General features: G+C 43.0%; 1 protein-coding gene across 1 annotated transcript in view; it reads right to left on the bottom strand.

The window, feature by feature from the left end:
• Nucleotides 1–22,845, bottom strand: part of TBK1 (TANK binding kinase 1) — a 30,093-nt gene extending 7,248 nt beyond the window's left edge. Inside the window, exons 1-18 of the mRNA XM_081928025.1 lie at nt 22,690–22,845; nt 17,847–17,965; nt 16,334–16,474; nt 15,443–15,572; nt 13,521–13,702; nt 12,596–12,756; nt 10,680–10,790; nt 8,205–8,384; nt 7,817–8,013; nt 7,432–7,490; nt 6,860–6,951; nt 4,948–5,049; nt 3,913–3,991; nt 2,205–2,326; nt 2,026–2,102; nt 1,003–1,042; nt 219–320; nt 20–116 (exon numbers count right to left, since the gene is read on the bottom strand). Of these exons, the coding sequence (XP_081784151.1) occupies nt 20–116; nt 219–320; nt 1,003–1,042; nt 2,026–2,102; nt 2,205–2,326; nt 3,913–3,991; nt 4,948–5,049; nt 6,860–6,951; nt 7,432–7,490; nt 7,817–8,013; nt 8,205–8,384; nt 10,680–10,790; nt 12,596–12,756; nt 13,521–13,702; nt 15,443–15,572; nt 16,334–16,474; nt 17,847–17,933 (1,959 nt within the window). The 5' untranslated portion in view covers nt 17,934–17,965; nt 22,690–22,845. The remainder of the gene's footprint in view (nt 1–19; nt 117–218; nt 321–1,002; nt 1,043–2,025; nt 2,103–2,204; nt 2,327–3,912; nt 3,992–4,947; nt 5,050–6,859; nt 6,952–7,431; nt 7,491–7,816; nt 8,014–8,204; nt 8,385–10,679; nt 10,791–12,595; nt 12,757–13,520; nt 13,703–15,442; nt 15,573–16,333; nt 16,475–17,846; nt 17,966–22,689) is intronic.
• Between the last annotated feature and the right edge of the window lie 2,720 nt (nt 22,846–25,565).

The raw sequence follows: 25,565 nt of genomic DNA, 5'->3' as shown, positions 1-25,565 counted from the left end.
AATTAAGGAGAACACTTACATCATTTACATAGTCCTGATATTTCGACACCTCTTCCTCAATATCGAAGCAGAGTTTTCTGAGATTCATTAGCTGCTTTCTTAAAAGAAGCATCTTCCTGAAAAGGAAAACCAGTTTTAAAACCATGTTTTTGTGTCACTATGACTTGCTCTTGTGCACTATGACTTGCTCTTGTGATACACAAAATGAAGAATCTTGCCTCATCCAGTCCTCTGCCTTGTCAAAGAAAACTTCGTACTTGGTGACGCATTCTTCCTTGAACAAGGTCATGGCTTTTGTAGCATGTAGAAAAAGCTTCTGCCTGCAGCACAGAAATAAGAACCATACTGTCATATTGCTCCCAAATATTCCATTCCTCACAATCCTGGACCTTAAAAACAGTATCTCTGCACTCCAAAGAGGGAGAACGTTGCGTTGTAGAAAGAGTACACAGTAGAGCACACAATTCAAAATGTTGGTGCTGACCTTTAAAGCCCTAAATGGCCTTGGTCCAGTGTACCTGAAGGAGTGTCTCCACCCCATTGTTCTGCCCAGACACTAAGGTCCGGCTCCGAGGGCCTTCTGGTGGTTCCCTCACTGCGAGAAGTGAGGTTACAGGGAACCAGGCAGAGGGCCTTCTCGGTAGTGGCACCCGCCCTGTGGAATGCCCTCCCATCAGATGTCAAGGAAATAAACAACTATCTGACTTTTAGAAGACATTTGAAGGCAGCCCTACTTAGGGAAATTTTCAATGTTTGATGTTTTATTGTGTTTTTAATATTCTGTTGGGAGCCACCCAGAGTGGCTGAGGAAACCCAGCCAGATGGGCGGAGTATGTATGTATGTATGTATGTATAAATAAATAAATATTATTATTATTATAGTAGAGGAATCGCACATATAGAAAATCACACATTGTTTTTTTTTATTTTGTCATTTTGTGTCCACTGGTGGGATGCTGGACCTCACCCAAAATATTTATAGAATTTTAAAAAGAGACTTACTTGTCGAATTTGTGGATTTGTTCCTCGTTATATGGAAGTCCTAAAGAAAATAAATGAATAAAATGAAATCGGATAGCAAAAGTAATGCTCAGGGGGTTGTGAAGCTTTTTGGATTCTAGGGCACACGGGCAAACTGGAGAAGCTGTCTGTGTGTGGACACAAGGACCCCAATGAATCCTACTGCCCACAGAAGAATGATTATTTCAAGCCAAACGTCAGTGGGGGGGAGGGAAGGAGACCCAGTGAGAAACAGGGAGGACCTGCATGGGAACAAATGAGCTTCTGGGCAGCACAATGGCAGATCAGAATTGCTTTCTCTACTCACCGTTTGAAACACAAATTGATTTTATAATCGATGACCCCCCCCCCATCAAGTCAAATACAGTCGTACCTTGGATCCCAAATGCCACAAACCCAGAAGTGAGTGTTCCGGTTTGCGAACATTCTTTGGAACCCAAATGTCTGACGGGGCTTCCGATTGGATGCAGGAGCTTCCTGCAGCCAATGAGAAGCAGCGCTTTTGTTCCTGAACATTTTGGAAGTCAAAGAGACTTCCGGGACAGATTCTGTTCGACTTCCAAGGTACGACTGTACACATATACTTAGCCATGATCATTTTAACTTTGAACATTATTATTACCAGGGCTTTTTCTAAAAAAAAAAAAAAAATGTTTAAGGGTACTCTCATTTTCCTACTCATATTGAAATACTGCCCTTCAATGAGGCTAAACTTAGATTCACAAATGTTTAGGGGTATGTGTACCCATGTAGCTCCCCAGGAAAAAAGCACTGGTTATTACTATTTCTTATTATTACTATTATTTTAATTTATTACCCACCCTTCACCCTAAGCCTAAAGTATGACAATTTAAAATAAACGCAACATTAAAAACAGTTTACAATCACAACTTACAGTCATAAAATATGGGGTGGGTCTTAAAAATATACACCTCAGGTGGTAAAGAGGCAAATCTGCAGTACCTCATAACTTAACTCAGCTAAATATAAACTAAAATTACTTACGGCGTTCTGCTTTGTCTTTTTTGAACTGGTAATAAATTTCTGTAATGGAACTCAGTAGGACTTGCAACCTTTCTGGGCTAGGAGAGAAACAGTAAAGATATAAATCATTTAACACATGCCAGTATGTCTGAAGTTGAAAACGAAGCACAGTAAGAACTTTACGTGGAAATGCCACTCACTTTCTGTCTTTTGGGTGCGTGCCTTCCTGGTTGGTCCAGCCATCAGACAGCAGGCCATTCGGACAGAGTTTGCTTTTGATATCCTGAAGACTGCTCTCTATTGTTCCCCGCGAACTTGAAAGCTGAACGAATGCAAGAAATTCAGCTTTACCCAGCAAAAAATTGCTGAAAGCTGAGTTTTGGAACATATATAGAAAGAAACCTTTTTATCTTTTATAAATATAAGATAAAAGATTGTTTATGTATGTAACAACTGCGGCAAGAATTCTTTTAGCCCCAAAATGGAAACAACAAGAAGTACCAACGAAAGAAGAGTGGCAGATGAAGATGATGGACTTTGCAGAACTGGCAAAGCTGGCAGGAAAAATCCGAAACCAGCATGATCAAGTATTCCAAAAGGACTGGAGTAAATTTATACTTAATTTGAAAGATTATTGCAAGCAATTAACATCCCTAGCAGGGTTGTCTGAAGACTTGTAATGAGAAATTTTCTACCATTATTTAAATTTTAAGTCATTTTGTAATGAGTGCAATTAGAATTGGAAAACATACAAAATGCAATGATATAAAGGTTAATTTTGAAAGCCATGAGGCAGGAGGGAAGGAAGTCTAAAGAGCCAGGGCAGTAAAGTGGATAATGTTGATGTGAATGTATATAATTAAATGGAAAATAAATAAAAATTATAGTGGAACCTTGGGTTGCGAACGTGATCCATGCAGGAGACACTTTCACAACCCACAGCGCCACGTCTGCGCAAGCGCATGATGCGATTTGGTGCTTCTGCACATGTGCAAGCACCAAAACCCGGAAGTAACCTGTTCCGGTACTTCTAGGTTCGGCGCATCCGTAACCCAAAAATGCGCAACCCACAGCGATCGCAACCAGAGGTATGACTGTATATATAGAAAGAAAGTAACCCTGGTTACTTTAGAATAGCTGAAAATGTCTCAATGACAGAAAATTGGCCAGAAACCTGCAACACCTCATAATAGCAGCAAGCCAAGCCACATTTCCTGGAATTTACAGACGTCCACCTTAACATACTTTAAGCATCCTTGCATTGGAGGAAAGAGAGACTTTCTGCTGGCTGCCAAGAATCTGTGCTTACAGGCAACATCCCTACATTGCTGTTGCTGCACATATACACAAAACACCACTGACACAAAAATAGAAAGTCATCTACATTGAAAGAGATCTTTTTATTTTTGCTTTTAGGGTGTGCGATAAAATTTTCTGGAATATTTCACCAGCACATTAATGCTCAACACCTGTATTAGTTTGATCTCCGTGCAGTGCTGCTGTGAAACTGCTTCAGCATCACATTTGGGGGACGTGTTTCTTCATGCGAACATCCATGCATGTGAAAAAAGCATGGCTCATTATTTTCCCCACAAGAATTCTGCCGTATGCCACTTCTACACACACACACACACACACACACACACGCATATGCATAAATATCAAGCCAGAAATTTGAGTGATTTTCCCACGACTGTTCACATCTCTCCACATCCAAATTGGAAAGAAATAAAACATACACTAAATAGATTCATATGAAGAAAATACCATAAGCTAATGAACATGCTCAACAAACATGCTAAAAAAAATAAATGGTTTTCCTTTACAGGAAAACACTAAACATACCAGGAATTTGCAAGAAACACCCTTATTTCAAGTACTGTAATGCTGCAATGTTAATATGCTTACCCGTAACAGCTTGGAGTGTATGTCTGAAATTTCATCCACTTCTGACGGTGCCAGGTTGTTTTGATACATATTTTGATATCTGTTCACCAGAAGACAAGACACACAAAGTCAACTTACTATGGCCCACAGATCTGTTTAGCATGATCAAATAATTGTTAAAAATAAAAAACCCTATTTGGTGATATGCCAAAATAAAATGAAAACAATTATTCTGGATCCAACAGAACAGTACATCCACAAACACCTGAAATAGGGAGACCTGGGTATACAACTGAGCACTGAATGTGCATGGAGATATTTCTGTAGACCTTGAAAGCGGTTTTGCTGAAGGCTAGTTAAAAGTAGTTTATGTAGTTAACCTACATTTTAGGGCAACAAAAATTATTTTATTTCTGTTTTATATTTATACCCCACCTTTCTTCCAAGGAGCTCAAGCTGGCATACATGCTTTGCCTGCCCCCCTGTATCCCTACAACAACCTTGCAAGGTAGGATAGATTAAGAGACTGTCCAAAATCAGCCCGTGAGCTTCCTGCAGAGTGGAGGTAAAGGTAAAGGGACCCCTGACCGTTAGGTCCAGTCGTGGCTGACTCTGGGGTTGCGGCCCTCATCTCGCTTTATTGGCCGAGGGAGCCGGCGTACAGCTTCTGGGTCATGTGGCCAGCATGACCAAGCCGCTTCTGGCGAACCAGAGCAGTGCACGGAAACGCCGTTTACCTTCCTGCTAGAGCGGAACCTATTTATCTGCTTGCACTTTGACGTGCTTTCGAACTGCTAGGTTGGCAGGAGCAGGGACCGAGCAACGGGAGCTCACCCCTTCGCGGGAATTCGAAGCACCGACCTTCTGATCGGCAAGCCCTAGGCTCTGTGGTTTAAACCACAGCGCCATGACTCCACCTACAGGGTGGAGGTATCCTGTAGCAAATACCCATCATTGTTCAACAAGACTAAGACTGGATATTATCCAATGACATGAGAAATGCAGACCTTCCCAGCATGCAGCATTCGTTCTCAAAAAGAACATTTATATACTCACATTTCCCCAGCTTTTTCTATGTTTCTGTTGCAAAATTCCAGCTTGATAACCACCTCTGTCTTTTTGTGTAACGTTTCATTGTAATCCTCTTTGATTATTTCGCTAGAATGAAGACCAACTGTGTCAGCACAGATATGAAAAATACCAGATATGCTAGCCACGTGCTGCAATAGAAAACATCTGCTCTATATAAAAATTGACACACTCCCACCAACCCATGGAAAATAAATATGCATCGTTCAACTTCTTGTTGGTTGTCTTAACTGTTTTTATATGTTATTACAGTGATACGTTTCGAACGCCGAAAACCCGGAAGTAAATGCTTCGGTTTTCGAACGCACCTCGGAAGTCAAACAGCTTCTGCTGAGTTTTTTTCAATTTTCTCTATTGAATTTGCAGGCTGCCCTTTGTGCCTCAGTTTTTGAACGTTTCGGAAGTCGAACGGTCTTCCGGAATGGATTACATTCGAAAACCGAGGTACCACTGTATAATGCAAATCACTTCAGTATGCCTCATGGGAAATGATTCATAAATGAAATAAGTGATAAGTAATGAACATCAACTTCTTCCTGCAAAGGTACTATATTCTAAGAACGGGTGGTAACCATTTTTGGCCCGATTGCTGACCTGCAGGTCCTTCTGGACCCAGGAGAGGGCAGAACGGAGACAGAATGGGGCATAATGGGGCAGGGCGTGATCTGCTGGAATGCAGGGGAACCGAGAACGGAACCTCCATGCAAAATGGCAGCTTCCTGTAAACATAGGCCACAATTCTAAGTACTTTTAATAGGGTGATAGTCCTCTTCTCAGTAAACAAGCTTAGAACGCCTTCATCCTGCATGCAAGAATTGCATTTGTAGATGGAATTTGATGATTAACAGAAACTTAAGTTAATAGTTTACTGCAAGGAACAGGAAAGCCTGGACGCTATAACTACCTCCTATGCAGCACCAAAGGATACACCGTATTTTTCGCTCCATAAGACGCATTTTTTCCCTCCTTAAAAATAAGGGGGAATGTCTGTGCGTCTTATGGAGTGAATGTGTGGTCGATCGCTGGTTCCCTTTCTGGCCCTGCCCCCTGGCCCAGGACTCCATTGTTGAATGTTCTGCAGGATGTTTGTTTCCCCAGCGACATGTGACTGGCTGATTAGATTATCTGTCTGGAAACTGTAGAAACGGCTCCCTTTCCTTTCCTAAAGAAGCTAGAGAACTGTGAGTTGAACCCCATAAAAACAGGATTTTTTTCCCATTGCAATGTAAGCTCAACCACCTTTCCTCCTATAAAAACTAGGTCTGTTTTATGGAGCAAAAAATACGGTAATTCTAATATACTGTATTTTTCGCCCTATAGGTCGCACCGGCCAATAGGACACACCTAATTTGGGGGGGGATAAAGAAAAAAAATGTATTTCCCCCCCCCAGCTGCGGGGGAAGCCCGAGCTTTTAAAAACGCACCCACCGTAGTTTTTAGAGGAGAAAAAGATATCTTCCCGAAGTGCTTCAGCGCACCCCGCACTCCGGGCGTCAGGCTGCTATCCGCAGCCTAGGGAGCCCTGTGGGAACTCCCGCGGGCTCCCCAGGCTTGCTGATAGCTTCCTGAAGCCTGGAGAGGGGGGGGGGTCAGTGCGCACCGACCCCTCTCGCTCTCCAGGCTTCAGCGAAAGCCTGCATTCGCCCCATAGGACGCACACACATTTCCCCTTCATTTTTGGAGGGGAAAAACTGCGTCCTACAGGGCGAAAAATACAGTAACTTAGGTTTGTCTATAGCTGGGTGTGCATGGCAGTTGTTGGGCAGAGATCTCCCTGGGGCTTTCCACCTTTGTAAGTGGCACTTGGAATATCCGGAGTCAGTAAGTGCCAGAGAAATGATTCACTCTGCCCCAACAAGCAAATCACAGCGCCACTCACATTAACCATCTGATTCCCTTCCGCATCAGTTCCTGGTACAGCAGTAAAGCATGGGCAACTCTGCAGGCGTAACAAACAACTCCTGTAACCGCCTGGAAGACCAAAGAAAGGTGTGAGCAGCATACACTACAGTTTGTCACAAGCAAACAGACTGCGATAAAATCTGTAGGAGTAAAAGAAGCATATTTTTAGGAAGCTAAATCATGAAAAGGTTGTACGTTGAGGCAGGTGGGAATACTGAGTAACAAACTTATCACCAAGACAGAATTAAAGTTCGAGGTTTCTAAACTTTAGTTGTACAGTTTGGACTTCCTAGACATCTGTGAAGTGCAAAAGGAGCACATACACTTTATAGAGATTTTGGGATATTGTGCTGGGACAAGGAACTCAAGATACTACCTGGTAGGCAGGATACTGTATATTAAAGTTGGGATAGAATATTTGGGCTGAAGGGGAGACTCCATGTAGAACAGGGGCTTATCGGGTGTTCTGCCATATCCAAGTTCAGTAGTAATGCATGTATTTCCCTTCTAGGAAATGGTCCCATGACACAATTATGAAGAGATACTCACTTTTGCCATGCTTGCATCAGTATCTAAGTCATAACGTTGATGGACCTTTGGAAGCAGAACTAGAACAGAAGTATTTTTAAAAAAATAAGCAAATAGTACTCAAACAAATTCAGAATATAAAAGAAAAATTATGATTAGGATTGCTTTATTTCTTACAATTTCCATTCCACCCTTCCTCACATGATTTTCCAAGATAGCAAACCAATTACTTGCTCACAGTTTTTAAAAAGTAACTTATCTGGTCACATAGGGGGCTGATGTTCAAAACAGGATCCAACAAAGTAACGTGTTTAAAATAATAATAATAGAATCAAGTAATAACAATTCAGTTCAAATAAGTCGGCCATTAAAAAAGAGAAGAGAAAAACAAGAGACTCCATCATACTTTCGTCATAGAGTAATCCTGTGATTTTCACAGGCTCCCTGCTCACGACGATTATGGGATTTTCTTCAGTGGTTCTGGGGAAAGATTGTGCCAATCTGCTGGGCTCTAGGACTAAACGCCGGCCTTCATATATCAGTTCTTGATTAACTGAAGCTATTTTTGTCTGTTTGTAGACCAAATCATGAAACATGGCAGCACTGTTTAAAAAGAAGAAGAAGAAATACATTTTAAAAATGGCTCCTAATGCAGTAATAAAGACAGAGTGAAAGGAGAAAGAATTCAGAGTTAATAAGCAAAACTGTTCTATTCAGAGGTAACCTGAAATGTTCAAACCTGAAGTTTGAAATGCCACGTAAGAATAAAGATATGAAAATGCTGAAATACTTACTTATTATGGATGTGAATATAAATTTTGTGTGCAGTCATTTGTTGCAGAGAGAAAACATGAATAATTATTCGGTGGAGTATATCGCTCGTCTCTGCAAAAAACTGATCAAATCCCCAGCATTTCTCTTGATCTGCTTCAAGAATATTTGCAAGAACGGGTGTGAGTAGTACTTGCAGACCCCTAAAAGAGAAAAATAAACACATTTGCTTTTAATTCTGAGTAAGTACGACATTCCTTCTGCCCACTCTTGAATCTGCTGGTTTTTGTGTATGTATAACAGCACTGCCAACAGCATAAAACTCTCTAGGCTGCCTTGCCTAGGATCGGACTGGCCAATGATTACTCATATCCTCTATGAAGCAGGGAAGACATTACCCACTAAGATATTTCCTCAACGCTTGCTAGGTAAAGATCATCTAATTAATCAGTATTTTGTACAGTGCGAAGGGTGTCAACTATTTTCTGTTAGTGGTGGGACAGTTGGTGGCAGCAACAAGAGAGACGTTTGATGAACACATGCCCATCACACTATGTTATATTGCAGGATTCATGCATGAAATGCATTTGCACCTATATTGCAAGAGAATGTTCTTCACTTGGGTACAGTGGTGCCTCGCAAGACGAAAAGAATCCGTTCCGCGAGTCTCTTCGTCCTGCGGTTTTTTCGTCTTGCGAAGCAAGCCCATTAGCGGCTTAGTGCTATTAGCGGCTTAGCGGGCTTAGCGGATCAGCTGATAAGCGGCTTAGCGGCTTGGGAAAAGGGGGGGGGAGGGAAAAAACCTCGCAGGAACTCACAAGACATTTTCGTCTTGCGAAGCAAGCCCATAGGAAATTCGTTTTGCGAAGCACCTCCAAAACGGAAAACCCTTTCGTCTAGCGGGTTTCCCTTCTTGCGAGGCATTCGTCTTGCGGGGCACCACTGTACATCATTTCTGGAATTTCTCCTAGTAATTTAATAGGGGGGAGCAATGTACTGCAGAATATGCAGCGACAACCCAAAGGCAGAAAAGGAAATCCACCAGCAGATTCAAATGAGAAAACAAACTATAATTCTAAGGCAGCAAACCTTTGGGCACTTATTTGAAAGCAAGTTCTATTGAAATTCATGGGTTTAGCTTCCAAATAAAACTCTACTGGACCATACATTTTGCTTTCCTGGTTAAGTGTTTCAACTAAATAGCTGGACCATGGATGAGGATGGGCCACAAGCCAGGATGTGAAACTATGGTTTGCAAGCCACAGTTTGTGCTGATTTAAGCATTTCATCTGTACCTTACAAGGCATAGATGGTTACAGCTGTTTCCCCAGCTCCTAAGCTAGAAAAGAGACTTCAGCTGTACAAACAGAACCTTGGCTTCACTAGTTAGGATCTTAACCAGGATTCAAGCAATGAACCATGGTTACTGCCAGACATATTGAGTCTAACCATGCTCCAAGTTGGGGCAGTGATATATCATCAACAACTGAAGCATAATGCACAAAAGCCCCAAAACCTTGGGTTTCCAAGAAGAAGTTGTTTCTTAGCATCCTTAGCAGCAACATGAAAGAGAGATATGGTATCAGGATCATGAAGTTGAAAGAGTTATTGGAGGTGACCTAGTCCAAACCCCTTGCTCAGTGCTAGCATCTTCTTTGAAACCCCTTAGGGTAGTGATAAAGCTGGGTATAAAATCCAAACTCCTCTTCTTCTTTACATCTATGTTTCACCCACACCAATTTGTCTGAGCTCTAATGTTGTTGTTGTTTAGTCGTGTCCGACTCTTTGTTACCCCATGGACCAGAGCACGCCAGGCACTCCTGTCTTCCACTGCCTCCTGCAGTTTGGTCAAACTCATTTTAGAAGCTTCGAGAACACTATCCAACCATCTCGTCCTCTGTCATCCCCTTCTCCTTGTGCCCTCCATCTTTCCCAACATCAGTGTCTTTTCCAGGGAGTCTTCTCTTCTCATGAGGTGGCCAAAGTATTGAAGCCTCAGCTTCAGGATCTGTCCTTCCAGTGAGCACTCAGGGCTGATTTCCTTAAGAATGGAGAGGTTTGATCTTCTTGCAGTCCATGGGACTCTCAAGAGGCTCCTCCAGCACCATAATTCAAAAGCATCAATTCTTTGGCGATCAGCCTTCTTTATGGTCCAGCTCTCACTTCCATACATCACTACTGGGAAAACCATAGCTTTTACTATACGGACTTTTGTTGGCAAGGTGATGTCTCTGCTTTTTAAGATGCTGTCTAGGTTTGTCACTGCTTTTCTCCATCTGCAGTGATCATGGTACCTTTCTAAATAACAACCTCGGGCAATAAAACAGTGGCAATAAAATAGCATGTGTGGGAAAGCAAACGTTCTATATGTACAAAAATGGTTTCCAATACCAACACAAATGAAGTGAAATACGTCTGATATCCGCTAAGGAAAGCAGAGGGAGAAAATACACTCAGAATCCAATTACTTAAGTGAGTCAGCAATTTGATGAACTTACTTTGAAAGACTGCAGGAAACAGGCATGTCACGACTCCATTCAATGGGGCCATTTTCTGCTTTTTGTACTCCAGATATTGCACCGGAAAGCTTTCCAGTTATAATTTTATACCTTTGGGATATTAAAAGGTAAAGTGCAGTCATTTGAAAACATAAGAATTTCTTTAAAAGCTTAATCATAATCTTAATAGGAATTTTCTGTTTGTGACCTTGGACCAGATTACTGCTCAGTTATTACTGTGTTAACAGGCAAATTTCCAACGCACAAGAGTTTTCCAGAATCTTTTCTCAGGAATGTGAAGTAACTTATGTTGTATAAAGATTTGAGACAAATTCATATTTGGGGGGGGGGGAATAGAACATGCCTCCAGAACCAGAACTATTAGTTATTAGAAACAGCAATCAAACATTAGCATTTAAATAATAATGATACATGATTATTGGACTAGAGGTATAGTATCTGTGTAAAACAAACAGAAGTATTTCATTAAAAATTGTGGATGAAGAAAGCTTGTGTCTTTCCTGATAAATTTTTGCAAGGTCCTTCTTCCCCAGGCAGTCCCTAATGACACCTCCCTCACTTTTCCAGAGAGCCCTCTAACCCTTTGGAGCAGCTTATTGGGTGGTACATAAGGAAGGAAGACTCAGCAAGAAAAGCATACTCCAACAGGAGCATCCCTTCAGCCGAGTTCCTCTAAGCAGAACTCTGGCTCCAATCCATTGGCTTGCTTTCTCTAACTTGCTAAAGCGAGTTGGAACTCAAAGCAGTTCAATTTGCAGATATGGCTAATGATTCACCATATTCTCTCTCATACTAAAAGACACGATAATGCGCACCGTATTTTTCGCTCTACAAGACGCACCAGACCATAAGACACACCTAGTTTTTGGAGGAGGAAAACAAGAAGAAAAATATTCTGAATCCCAGAAGCCAGAACAGCAAGAGGGATCACTGCGCAGCGATCCCTCTTGCTGTTCTGGCTTCTGTGATAGCTGTGCAGCCTGCATTTGCTCCATAAGACGCACACACATTTCCCCTTACTTTTAGGAGGGAAAAAGTGAGTCTTATAGAGCAAAAAATATGGTAATTCAGTGGCATGACTACTGCATAAATGTCACTCCCAGATTCTGAATGACAGGCACTGCTGATGTGAAAATCCTGCAGGGCTTTAAATTATATTAAGGTTGCCATGTGAGTTGCTGCCATGAGTGACACTTCTTGGAAGTTTTCATCTGGAAGCTGAATGTATGGGTTGGATCTCAGGAGACACACTTGTGCTATGTCCATGTTTTACAAAGTCTCCTCCTGGCTCTTCTGTAACAGTCTGCACCAAGCCAGAAACTACTTCCACTTGGGATGCTACTAAGTGGATCTGCCCTAAGTTGTCTTCTTTTAATTGATGGCCACAACTTTGGAAACCAGGTAAGAAACTAAGGAGAGCTTGCCTGCTGGATCAGGCCAATGGCCTATTCAGTCCAGCATCCTGTTCTCACAGTGGCCAACCAAATGCCTGTGGAAAATCGACAAGGAGGGCTGAAGCATAAGAGCACTCTCTACGTTGCCCATGTGGCTTTTAGCAAGTTATTTCCTACAGGGTATTAACATATATATTCCAAACACAGTTCTCATGCTTTGATGAAGATGCCAAATCAAATCTGCTCTCAACACAACTAAAATAAAAAAAAACCCAGTTCTACATGCTTGCAAAAAAACAAAGTAATTTGACAATAATTTAACAAATTCACTACAGCTGGTAAAGAATGAGGAAGTGGCAGTACATGTAAAGCCAGTGTTAGGTGTTCAAGAGTTTACCCAAACCACACAAGATTTTTATTCCCTCAATTCTTACGTATTTGTTTTCTATTTTTATTTGATAGCACAATTTGTGGATAAAGCATTTCCTCTAAATTACCTACATCACTTCCTTGTTTCTGCGAGGCCCTTCGAAAGGTCGAAAGGGTAAACTTCCAGTTGCAGCGTGGTAAAATGTCACCCCTATGCTCCACAAATCAACTGTTGCCCCGTATTTTTTCTGATGTTCTTTTCTCAATACTGCTCGTTCGTACATATCAGGATGCTAAAGGAGTAAGGGACGAAGAGAAGCAATATTAGAATAAACTGCTTCATCAGCAAGTGGCACAATGTACTACGTGTCTGTCAGGGAACTGCCATCGACTCAGGGGCGCGAGGGTAAAAGCCGGATGGATTACAGAGAGCCCCCAAAGATCATGGGAAGCAGCACTTCCTCAGCAGAGGAGAGTAACCACACCTCCAGTGAAGAGGAGCTTCAGGGCTCGGAGGAGGCGAGGCGGTGCCAGGACACCTTGCCTGGGCAAAGCGGGGAGGAGAGAGGTCCTCCGTTACCCACACCCTCCTTGCGCAGTAGGCTTCCATGCAGAGAGGGGAAGCGCAGACTGGGCGTCAAGAAACTACTCTGCTGGGGAAGGTTTAAGGACCGCCCTCTCTCTGCATGGTGAAGGTTTTTTTGGCACCAATAACAAGGCTTTACAACAGACCAGGGAGGCATTTGCCTGATTGCTCTCGAGCAACCCCCTGATACCCTTACAGTGTCCAAACTTTCCAATTGTTATTCAATAAAAGTTGAAATTACCCTTGAATGTGCCTTTGAATGTGCGCCATGGACAAAACTGGCCTCTGTCCCTCTTTTGTTCCCTCCCTCCTCCGATGCCCACTCGCATCTTCATCACAATATGTTGCTGATCAATGAATTCACAACTCAGATTCTGCTAGCAGCCATGCAGGCTGTTCCTAAGATGTTTGCCCCAAGTATCAACAGATTACAGATTACACAAAGAAAAAATAAAATGTGTGTAGGTTTACCAAGTATTCTTCTGTACCGTAGAGGGAAACAAATTGTTCATCATCATCCAGCTCCCTAGCAGCCCCGAAATCTGTCAGTTTATAAACAGATTGACCATCTTCACCTATAACTCGCATGATATTGCCTGGCTTGATGTCACGGTGCACTATGCCATTCTCACGAAGATGGTTCATGCCAGCCACTTAAATGCACAGGGAATGAAGAGAAATATATGTAAATTTTAAAAGACAGTTATATTTTTATTGGATTTATAAAAAGGAGCGTTCCACTGAACAGAGTTCCACTTTCGGCATTCACTTCCCAGAAGCAGCAGGGCAGGAGACAGTGATTTCTTCTGATTCCCTTCCCACCTTTGCCCTGCAGTCCATTGGAAATCTGCCCCGTAAGGTTGGGGAAAGCTCGGGAACAGCATGCGGGCTGGCACATGGGGAAAAGAGAAATTAGCAAAGAATACCACCCTACTCCTCCTCTCCAGGGAGAGCTTCACAGCATGAATGGAAGGAGTCCTGCTTAGGGCTTCCAAGGTGATAACCAGCAACTTTGAATAGGGCACAGAATCAGACCAAAAGTCAATGAAACAATTACACCAATTGAATAGCAGGATGCTGATAGCTGGACCAGCTTTAGATTCCAAACATGGATCAAAAGCACGTTTCCGAGCATAATTCAAAGTGTTGGTGCTGACCTTTAAAGCCCTAAATGGCCTCAGTCCAGGATACCTGAAGGAGCGTCTCCACCTCCATCGTTCTGCCCGGACACTGAGGTCCAGTGCTGAGGGCCTTCTGGCAGTTCCCTTGCTGCGAGAAGCCAAGTTACAGGGAACCAGGCAGAGGACCTTCTCGGTAGTGGCACCCACCCTGTGGAATGCCCTCCCACCAGATGTCAAAGAGAAAAACTACCAGACTTTAAGAAGACATCTGAAGGCAGCCCTGTTTATGGAAGCTTTTAATGTTTAATAGACTATTGTATTTTAATATTCTGTTGGAAGCCGCACAGAGTGGCTGGGGAAACCCAGCCAGATGGGCAGGGTATAAATTATTATTATTATTATTATTAAAGGAACACCATGCAGAGTGCACTGCAGTAGCCCAGTCGTGATGTAACTAAGATATGCGTCACTGTGGTCCAGTCTGTTTTCTCCAAGAAGGATGCGACTGGCACACCAGCCTTCCTTAAAGGAAGGAATCGTGAGCACTCTTGAAGGACCACCTCCTGTTAGCTTATCCACTCCACAGTCTAATAGATGGGAGTGGCATGTGTACATTTAACAGCAAATGTTACCCCTGTGTAGCTTAGTACGCCTGCATGCATCAAAACCAAACTTAAATGAGATTGCATCCATCCTATGGTTCCATATCTGCATGCAAACACATTCAACTTAGGCTAAGCATTCGAAGACAGTGCCATAAACAAAGAACCGTATTTTTCGCTCTATAAGACGCACCAGACCATAAGACGCACCTAGTTTTTTGGAGGAGGAAAACAAGAAAAAAAAATTCTGAATCCCAGAAGCCAGAACAGCAAGAGGGATCGCTGCGTGGCAATCCCTCTTGCTGTCCTGGCTTATGGGATAGCCGCTCGCAGCCTCTCCCGGGCAGCAGGAGGAAGGCTCCCCCAAGAGCTGCGCTCCCTTTAAAGAGCGCGCAGAGCGTGTGTGCGGCTCTTGGGGGCATTTCCCCAAAGAGGGAGAAAGGCAGCCCTTCTCCCTCCTCGGGGAAAAGCCCCCAAGAGCTGCACACACGCTCCACGCGGCTCTTTAAAGGGAGCGTTGAGCAGAGCCTCCTGCCTGCATTCACTCCATAAGATGCACACACATTTCCCCTTACTTTTTAGGCGGGACGAAAGTGCGTCTTATAGAGCGAAAAATACGGTAAGCCCATTATGTGACATTAAAGTACATAAGGAAACAACTTCCACCTACCAACATCTCTCAATACAATTAAGAATTCTGCTTCTGGCAACCCGTAGGCATTAGCTGGCTCTTCTAAAACTGTATATAAACTGCCACATGGGCAAAATTCCATAACAAGGACTTTATGTCTAGAGGTTGTCTAGAAAAGAAAAACAAGAAAGGTTTGCAAGTTAACATGCAACAAGTCCCAGTGCCAGAAAGAAAGCAAAAAAGCTTCACTGCCAAAAAGTTTAGCCAGACCCACAGTTAGTCTAGAAGAAAGATCTAAGTTCCTTTCCTATGGGTTAAGAAAGAAAAGCAAATAAAATTTATCTTGAGCAGTAATAAAATCAATGTAATTTATAACTTTAAAAATCAAAGAAATGGAAAACTGCTAACAAGGATTTTTGTCCATTCTTTTCTCCACCACTCAAAAGTTCAGTCTTTTCGGCTGCCCAGAATATACTTGATTCCCCTTAGAAAGCAAATGAGACTATGCACATTTTTCTGAAATTGATGTTAGTTATTGCCATCAGATATTAGGAATAACGAGCAATTCTAAGAAGGAAAGCTTTAAGGATGGAGTCATCTACGTGTGTCTGCCACACCATTATGTGGAAGCATTATTTGAAAGCAATTCTATTCTGTACTGAATGCAGTCGTTAAGGGAAGACTCTTAAAAAAAGCAGGGCCATTATTAAAAATCAAACAGGTGTTTCATAATTATATACATCATATGCAATAATGCAATGCAGCCTGTTCTAAGGCACATTCATAAATGTTCAAAAACGTATCAGAAATCATACACTGTCCCCGTGAACTTCAAATCAAAGAAAAGGCATTCTGATCACTGCAACCCGAAATAAAATAATAAAACAATGCTCAGTAGGCTACCAGAGCAATAGAGTTTTAAAAAAATACCTCTTCTTCTATGGCAAATAATTTGACAATGTTCTTGTGATTCAGTTTCTTCAACACTTCAAACTCTCTCATCTGAACATCCACAGGACGAAGGAAGCTAAAGTTATTGAACACTTTTACGGCATACAGGTCTCCTGTTTTCTGTAAAACAAATAGAGAGTATTTTAAAAAAAAGAAAAAGCATTTCACACAATTGACTAGGGAATGAAAACCTTGTTCCTGCATTCATTACAAAACTATAAAAATATACTATGCATATGAATAAAATAAAATAAAAACCCTCAACACAGTGGGATTTACTTCTGAAGAAACATGTATGTGAGTTTGCTTTAAAAATAATGTGTGGGGGGGGTTTACACTATGAGTTGTATCCAACAAACTCAATGCACACATGGAACAATTTCTGTGGCCACAATGGAACATCTGCTCTCTTTCCTTAGGTAAAGGTAAAGGGACCCCTGACTATTAGGTCCCGTCGTGACCGACTCTGGGGTTGCGACACTCATCTCGCTTTATTGGCCAAGGGAGCTGGCGTACAGCTTCCAGGTCATGTGGCCAGCATGACTAAGCTGCTTCTGGCGAATCAGAGCAGCACACGGAAACGCCGTTTACCTTCCTGCCGGAGCGATACCTATTTATCTACTTGCACTTTGACGTGCTTTTGAACTGCTAGGTTGGCAGGAGCAGGGGCCGAGCAACAGGAGCTCACCCCATCGCGGGGATTTGAACCGCCGACCTTCCGATTGGCAAGTCGTAGGCTTTGTGGTTTAACCCACAGCACCACCCGCATCCCCTTTCCTCAGGAGGATTGGGCAAAAACCCAGAGAAGATTGGGGGGGGGCATGTGGGAAGGGAAAAAGAGAGAGAAGTGGGGAAAGGAAGTTTGGTTGTGCTTGTTTTTAAATACTTGGTAACTATGAAAGATGACAGAAAACTTCAAAATGCATGTGTTGAATCCAAGGGTGTCCATACATGAGTGAATAAAATTTCCACTTGCAGAATGGGATTTCCCTTCCCTATTCCCCAAAATCTGAAGGATTTGGGGCCCTTCCAGAGCAGACTTGGTAGTGCAGGGGTTTACAGTGGGAGGAAAGAAAATCCATTCCATGTTGGATTGAACACTGTTACTTCAATACCCAAACAAAAAAAGGAAATAAATGTCATTTTCTAAAGGTTCCAGTGTGAATAACTTGCTAATTACTAACTAGCACTTTACCTTCAGATTAAGAAGGGATGTGATTTCAGTTATCTCCAGTAAGATTTTCTTATACTCTACAGTATGATAAATATTTTATATTTCATGAGCCAAGCAGTTACATGGGGAAAGGGTATTATAATTAGACCCTCTTAGTCATGCCTCCTGTATTTCCAATAATTTGCACTGCTCATTGTATATTCATTTCATAAGAGAAAAAACCCATCCCATTTAATTTTACAATGAGAACAGAGACTACTTTAAGATCGTATAAAAGCCTTTCCAGCAGACAGCTAGAACTTCCGTCTCTATACAAACCTTGTGTCGTCCACGAAAAACATTTGCAGTAGCTCCTTGTCCCAGAATGTCCGAGAGAAGCCAGAGATAATTCGAAGTGCTTTGCATTTTTGCTCCTGATTGGGCAATTCTTGTTTGATCTGAATAGGGAAATAGATACTCCGGAGTTAATTACCACAGTGCATGTGACAGTAGACACAAGTTTCATGTTTTATTCAAAACCTAAGGGAAGTACCCTAGGAAGATTAGCCTGAATAGTTTCAGAAATTCCTTTTCACTGAAATCCTGGAAACCACAGGATGAAGTAATTCTAGTTCAAACCTATTAATGGAAATGGAGTTTGAAAGGTTTATTTCTGACTTCTGAATATGGATGCAGAATAAAATGGAGGCCAATAACAGAACTCTATGCGTTGTTTTCAGTCCCCATAGGATTTTTATCATTTTATACATTTGTTTTCAAATTTAGTCATTTTTATCATTTTCTACACTTGTTTTCAAAATGAGTCAAGTTGTTCACGTTTAAGTGTAAAGTCTGCAAAAAGATGATACAACTGTACAAGTGACCATGGAAATTATGTTACCAATGGGATCCACAATCCAAAACATTATCACAATATTGCTTCACAATATCAGCTTGTAAAAGTAACTGCCCATGTAAAATTCAAAGCAAGACTACATTCATATTAACTCCATTCTGATCCTTTCTTCTGCTTTCTTACCAGCTTAATTCATTTTCTGTGATATATTCACAACTAGCCTTCCATGCTAGTGCTCCTTTTATTTCTATCACTTCTGATTTTCTTTTCCAGCTTTATGCCCATTTTGTCTTATATGCGCCAAGAGCGGCACACTTATTACTTGCAAGGTGTCAAGTAGCAGACTGGGATGCTTATAGAGATTTAACACTTGCAGAAACCTATCAAAAGTGAGAATGGGGACAAGGCAAGTCCAACATGGATCCTTCTCCCTGAATTAAGAAACACACAAGAGAATTGGCAGTGGTTCTGGTGCTGAAGCTTGATAATCGAACAGTCACAGCCCAGCCTGCCTCTGAAAGTCTTGAGATAAGTCAGGGGTAGGCAACCTAAGGCCCAGGGGCCAGATGCGGCCCAATCACCTTCTCAATCTGGCCCGTGGATGGTCCGGGAATCAGCGTGTTTTACATGAGTAGAATGTGTCCTTTTATTTAAAATGCATCTCTGGGTTATTTGTGGGGCATAGGAATTCGTTCATTTCCCCCCCAAAAAATATAGTGTCCCCCCCCCACAGTCTGAGGGACAGTGGACCGGCCGACGGCTGGAAAAGGTTGCTGACCCCTGAGATAAGATTAAAAAATCTACCCATGTTTGGGTAGATTGGCTTGCTTCTCCCCACCTGTCCTGTTTAGGTAGCTTAATGGTTCTCCTCCAAGTTTATTTACGTAATTCAAGTCAGTTGAAGTGTGAGCTAACATTTACCCTGAGTAATAAATCTTATGTTTTCTTTATCGCTTCAGCCCAAAGGTTTTACAAGACTATTTCTTTCTGCAAGCATGCCGCAATATATTTACCAAACTCCAACAGGGAAAAGAGGTGCAACATGTAGAACTTTGATTGATTGCTCTTTCTATTCTCCTGTAAAAGCGGCCACAGACTTTTCAGCCCTTTCTTGATCTAAAGCTTTGCATGCAATCTCCTGCTGGAGACAGGCAGGCCTTGTCCTTGCAACCATCTGTCTCTAGCAATGCAGCTTGCAGATTTCTTTTTTAAAAAGCATTTACAGAGATTTATAAATCCAAAAAGGGTTTTCCCCCTTCTTATGTGGCTTCAATTTGAAATAGCTTAGGAACAATTGCGGTTCATTATGATACACCTCCTCCTCCTTTTTAAAATGTATTTTATCGATTTTCAAGATGCACTTCCTTCTTCATCAAAGTTGACATAATAGAAGGGTTAGCGTATTGTTACTATAAATAATCACCACTATACTACTGCCCACTTACAAAGAACTTTACAATTATGTAAGTTAATTTGTTGGTATCTTATGTTAGGAGATGTTTTTTTCTTTTGTTTTCGTTATTATTATTTCTCTTTTTTATGTATTTTTGTGTGTGTATGTGTTATGTATGTTTCTTTTGTTTGTTTTAATGTTTGATGTAGCAAAACAAATTAAAATCAATTTTTTAAAAAAGCAAAGAACTGTACAATCTATATGGTGAAATTCTACGCAGATGTGCTCAGAAGCATGCCCCTTGACAGCATAGATCCAGCTTAGTATGGAAGTTAAGAGTATCAGACCATCGCTGAATACACAATGTACCTTCAAAGCACACTTTCTCCTTCAAAAAATTTCCAGCTGACGAGTTGCAATCTACCAACCTAGCCTACCTCACAAGTGTTGGACAAATCTGTCCCAGGGATCTTTCCCAGAGGGATTCAAATTTCTCTCTGAAAGAAGGAGTCTACACCACGATCAAACATAAGCAGATTTATTGTGGGTCGACAGTACTGTGGGCAAAGAACTCCCCCCTCCAGCAGCTCCTGCTGGAAAGAGTGGATTGCACATTCCAGTTCACATCACAGATAATTTATACCCTAAGACCGTTCAGTATCCCTACTACAATTCCTATTGGTTAAGAAATTGCAGTTTACAGGCTTCCCGATCCGCCTACATCATGTCTGCTCCTAAAGTGAACATGTTAAAACAGGTATCCCCAACAATAACATATATCCTATGTCCATTCAAATTAGCAGGTTTTTACAATAGGGGTGTGTTTTATAATATTAATGAAGCATTTGAGTATGCGTACTAGTGCTTAAACTATCATCTACTATTTCTCCTTGTTATCTCGGCTCACCTCTGAACTATAAATCTGTATGATATTTACAACTCAGGTTGTAAAACACGCTGATAAACAGTTCTGCAAAGGGGGCCTCCTTGGGGCTCCTTTGAACCTCTTTGTTCACAGAATCGGTCTTAAGGCAGGCATGGCCATCCTCGCCATACCTTCCTTAAGAATAAAACTCATTTTCATTCATTTATCCCACAACAAGGAAGATAAAATGGGGCTTGGTGAGCACACAATATGCATTACCTTGAGCTCCCCGAAGGAAAGATGAGAAAGAAATTTCACATAAACATGCATGCATGTATACATACATATGTACATTATGGGCAGCCTTATTCTTCCTTCCCCATTCTGTAGCCAGCTGATGAAGCAAAGTCATCATATTTACCTTTTCATGGAACATTAGCTAATTCTCATGACTACCCAATGAGCCTATCAGCACAATCATATGCATATTTATTTTGAACCACAGGTGAATTCACATGGGGCTTACTCTCAAGTAAGGAAAAACAGGATTTTAAGTCTTTGACACCAGCCCCCCTGACACAAGGGGGTGAAACCTGCATCACTCCAGCTGTTTTGTGATTTTATATTGCGAATTTACATTGTGAACCACCCTGAGACCTGCAAGTATAGGCCAGTATACAAGCTGAATAAACAACAACAACAACAACAACAACTCATCATCAGTGCCAGGTAATGATCTGGAACAATGGGAGTTAAGAGTCTTGCAGCAACACCAGGTTCTAGATTATTTCATTAAGATATACAAAAGAAAAGTTAACATTGAGTGGCTTATTTGTGAGAGGGTGAAAGCTGAATCTAAGGCAACAAACCCGTCATGGAACTATGGAACGCTGGCCACAGATCTGCAAATCACCCAATGCTCCACAGCTGAGCCCATAAATGATCTTTACTGCCAAAATGTTATGATTGCACTTGGGCAACAGGAAACTTCCGCTTCCATGCGCAATCAGAGAAAGCCGCTTCTCTGTACACAAGCTCTTCAATTAGAAATATGCAAATCACACACCTCACAGTTGAGCCCATAGGGGGATCTCCACTGTCAAATATTATGTTTGCATTCCAGGAAGCAGAAAACCTTTCTGGTGATTGATCCACGGCGAATGCTGCTGCACACAAGCAATCCTGTTATAAATGTGTATCTGTGTGAATACACCCTAGTAAGTAAGTGCTAGGTCACGAGGGGCAGGAGGACAGGATCTAGGGTGCTCGGTTAAGAGCTGGAGGAAGGAATCACGGAATTGTAGAGCTGGAAGGGGTCCCAAGGGTCATCTAGCCCAACCCCCGGCGATGCAGGAAGAATTCTTGCCCAACGTGGGGCTCAAACCCACCGCCCTAAGATGAAGAGTCTGATGCTCTACCGATTGAGCTACAATGTGACACCTGCCATCTAAAGAAAACGTCAGCGGGGTGATGGGTGGAGGAGAACAAGAGGAAGGTGGCAGCAGTGCCACTGAGTCCCCAAATAGTCAAGGAGGGCCGGCTAGATGCCCAACAGAAGCTCCTGGATCTTTTATATTATTTTATTTTCCATTTTAACAATCCAATCCAATCACATTAAATATTCCAAATTATACAAATACATATCATCTAGTCCAAATATTCTGCCAAATTATAAATTTGGGCTCCTGGATCTTTTAGATATGCACACATCGGGCCTCGCTCCTCGCTGGGCACGTCGAGAAGACTGCGCAGCTCGGAGGGCGAAATGTTTAGAAGGCAAAGGAGCAAAGACGCCGGGCAGCTGCAACGAGGGAAGGCTCAGGATTCGAACCCGGCTCCCGGGTCGCGCTGCGCTGCGCGGGGTCGCCTCTGTTTGGAAGCGCCCCTCTCCGGAGGGTTGCACCAGAGCAGGGCAGTGCCGGGAAATCCCCGCTGCCGTCGGGCCTGCAGAAAGGCTGGCCGGAGCCTCGTCACTCGCTCGCCTGGGCGAAAACGAAAGCCAGGCAGCCACGTTCCCCGCCGGCTTCCCCTCTTCCCTGCGCGCGCCCCTCCACCCGCGCCGCCTCACCTGGGTCCCCTCGACAGGCCCCTTCCGACGGCGAGCGCAGGAAGCAGCCCCCGGCCGAAGCAGCCCCGCTCTCCTCGCGATCGGCGCGGCCCGCCGAGCAGCCTCCCTCGTCCGGCTCCCGCTCGCCTGCTTCCGGCTTCCTGACGCTTCGGAGGCGGGGCAGCTCCGTGCGAAAGGACCCGGGCGAGGCGGGAAGGTCCCGGGGCTCACGCGCTTGCTTGCTTGCCTGCCTGCCTGCTTGCTGCCGGGCGAGGCAGGAAGCAGGTTTACTCGGGAGTAAGGCGCGCCCAGCCCCTGCTGCAGCCTTCATGGAAATAGGACAGGCCCAAAGGCATCAATGGGAGGCGGAGACATTTTCACAAATGTTGGCTCTCGGCGGTGCATCCTGGCGTCAGCCAACTTCAATTCAAAAAACGGGGTAGGGGCAGCCCTGCCCAATCTTTTTTTTTTTTTTAAATTATTTATACATTTAACTGATTTTACCATTGATACGGAAGGGGGGGCATGTCTTCTTCACCTTCTTCTTCGCTACAATATATCAATTTATTTCCAATTGTCAATGTCAAAAGGGACTAAAATCTATAAAATCCATAGAAAATCAACGTGCCAATTTGCTCAATTTCTCTAGGACTCCATCACCCCTCCCCTGTCCTCCATAATCCCTCAAGTAAGGTGTCAAGACCCTAATCCTGTCAAATCACTCTGCCAAACCTTTCCTCCGGGCAATGCCAGGTGACAGCCTATGCATACATGGACCATTGTCTTCCCATCACCGGCACTCAGGAAGCGCTTATCTGCGTATATCTCCAGCTCTGCATATTCCCCCCTCCCTCCTCCATATGTTAATCTGGTGTAACCCAACCTCTCCTTAATGTATTCATGATGTACTCTGTGTAACCCAACCTTTCCTTAATATATTCATGATGTAACTGGGATGTATTTTGCACTGTATTCTGGGACATTGAGGGAGTTTCAAAAGTTCATGTCACCCCTTTCTTGCTGTTCAATCTCGTCTTGAACCTGTTGCGCAATAAACGTGGATCTTCTGTTTGCTCCTGTGCCCGGTTGAGCTCATTTTCTTCCGCAGGGACCCGCGGACACTTAGTCCGACGAGCTGGGTGGCAGAGTAGCCCCGCACCCAGATTTTAGCTGTAACACCATAATTTTAACATTTCCAAACTTGACTTCCTTCCCCCTCTTTCTGTGGTTGCTTACATTTATTTTTAATATCTTCTGCATATCCAAAATAATTTTCTTCATTTATTCATCTTCTTTAAATATGTACTCTTATGAAGCTGCAGGTTATTACAATGTTCCTGCCAATGTTTTTAGTTTGTTTACAATTTATCTGTAAATATTCAATACGTAAACTGTTTCCGTTCTTTTACAAAACGTTTTGTTATCTTGATTTCTTATTCTTCTGGTAAGTTTCGCCATTTCTGCATATTAAGTTTTTGTATCCATTCGTCCTTTGCACAACCGATCACAAGACATGGTGTACACAAACCATTTGAATGGCAATGCCCATCCACTTGCAGTGGCGTAGCGTGGGTTGTCAGCACCCGGGGCAGGGCAAGTAATTTGCGCCCCCTAACCCATGGATTTGCGCCCCCTAACCCTAACCCCCAGATGTTGCGCCCGGTGCAGCTGGCCCCCCCCTGCACCCCCACGCTACGCCACTGTCCACCTGGTGCCCCCCCAGCCCCCTCAAATATTTTTTTTTGGTGGAGGAGTGAAGAGAGCCACTGTGGTGTAGTGGTTAAGAGCACTAGACCCGTAATCTGGTGAACCAGGTTCGCTTCCCCGCTCCTCCACTTGCAGCTGCTGGGTGACCTTGGGCTAGTCACACTTCTCTGAAGTCTCTCAGCCCCACTCACCTCACAGAGTATTTGTTGTGGGGGAGGAAGGGAAAGGAGAATGTTAGCCGCTTTGAGACTCCTTAAAGGGAGTGAAAAGCGGGATATCAAGTCCAAACTCTTCTTCTTCTTCTGAAGGGACCTTGGCCCCTATGAGTTGGCTCCTATGCTCTCAGCCTAACCTACCTCATAGGGCTGTTGTGAGGAAAAAGGAGGCCTCACGGATGCCGTGCTGAGTTCCTTGGAGGCTTAAGGGCAGGAGATAACAACCCAGGGTTCTTGCCAAAACAATGTCTTATACAGATAAGCCTGCAAGTTAGGCCTGCAGTTGCCATAGCTTGAAAACTGCAGGGCACAGTTCAAAACGGAATTGTGCCTAAAGGAGAAATAGAAGGGGCTGGCCAGGGTGGAAGGACATAAAGTGCAGATGTTGTGAGCAAGTTTTGCAAAGGCCAGATATACAGGTGGATGCAAGTGACAGGCATCCCCAAACAACATTTCCAGTTGTATTAAAATGAAAGAAACTCCCAGTAAATGAGCAGGAACAGAACTATTTACCCTTCTCGACGAAGGCAATCGTAGATTTCAGCAAATTCACCTGCCTGACGAAAACTTAGCAGGCAGCATCTGTGTGCATGTGGAATGAGCTTGCGGACTTGTTTTGTGGAAAGGCAAGCAATACGTAGAATCAATACAATTGGAAGGGACCACAAAGGTCATCTTGTCCAACTCTCTGGAATGCAGTAATCTTTTGCCCAATGTTTTAAATAGTGCTGAAATTAAACCTAGCGCTGGAGTGTATTAATGCACTTGTCCCTGCTGTTTCAAAGTTCTGAAACACGGGCAGATACAACACAAAACACTGGAATCTCAGTTCAATGCTAACTACTGATCGGGTCTCAAAAGGGCAGCTCAATGATGAAGATACAAAAAGTGTGATGACCATAACAACTTTATTTTGTAACTACCACCAACAGGGGTCAGCAAACTTTTTCAGCAGGGGGCCAGTCCACTGTCCCT

The sequence above is a fragment of the Podarcis melisellensis genome (genome assembly GCF_964234715.1).
Source record: "Podarcis melisellensis genome assembly, chromosome: 10".
Taxonomy (NCBI): domain Eukaryota; kingdom Metazoa; phylum Chordata; class Lepidosauria; order Squamata; family Lacertidae; genus Podarcis; species Podarcis melisellensis.
This window is presented reverse-complemented; position numbering and strand designations above follow the sequence as displayed.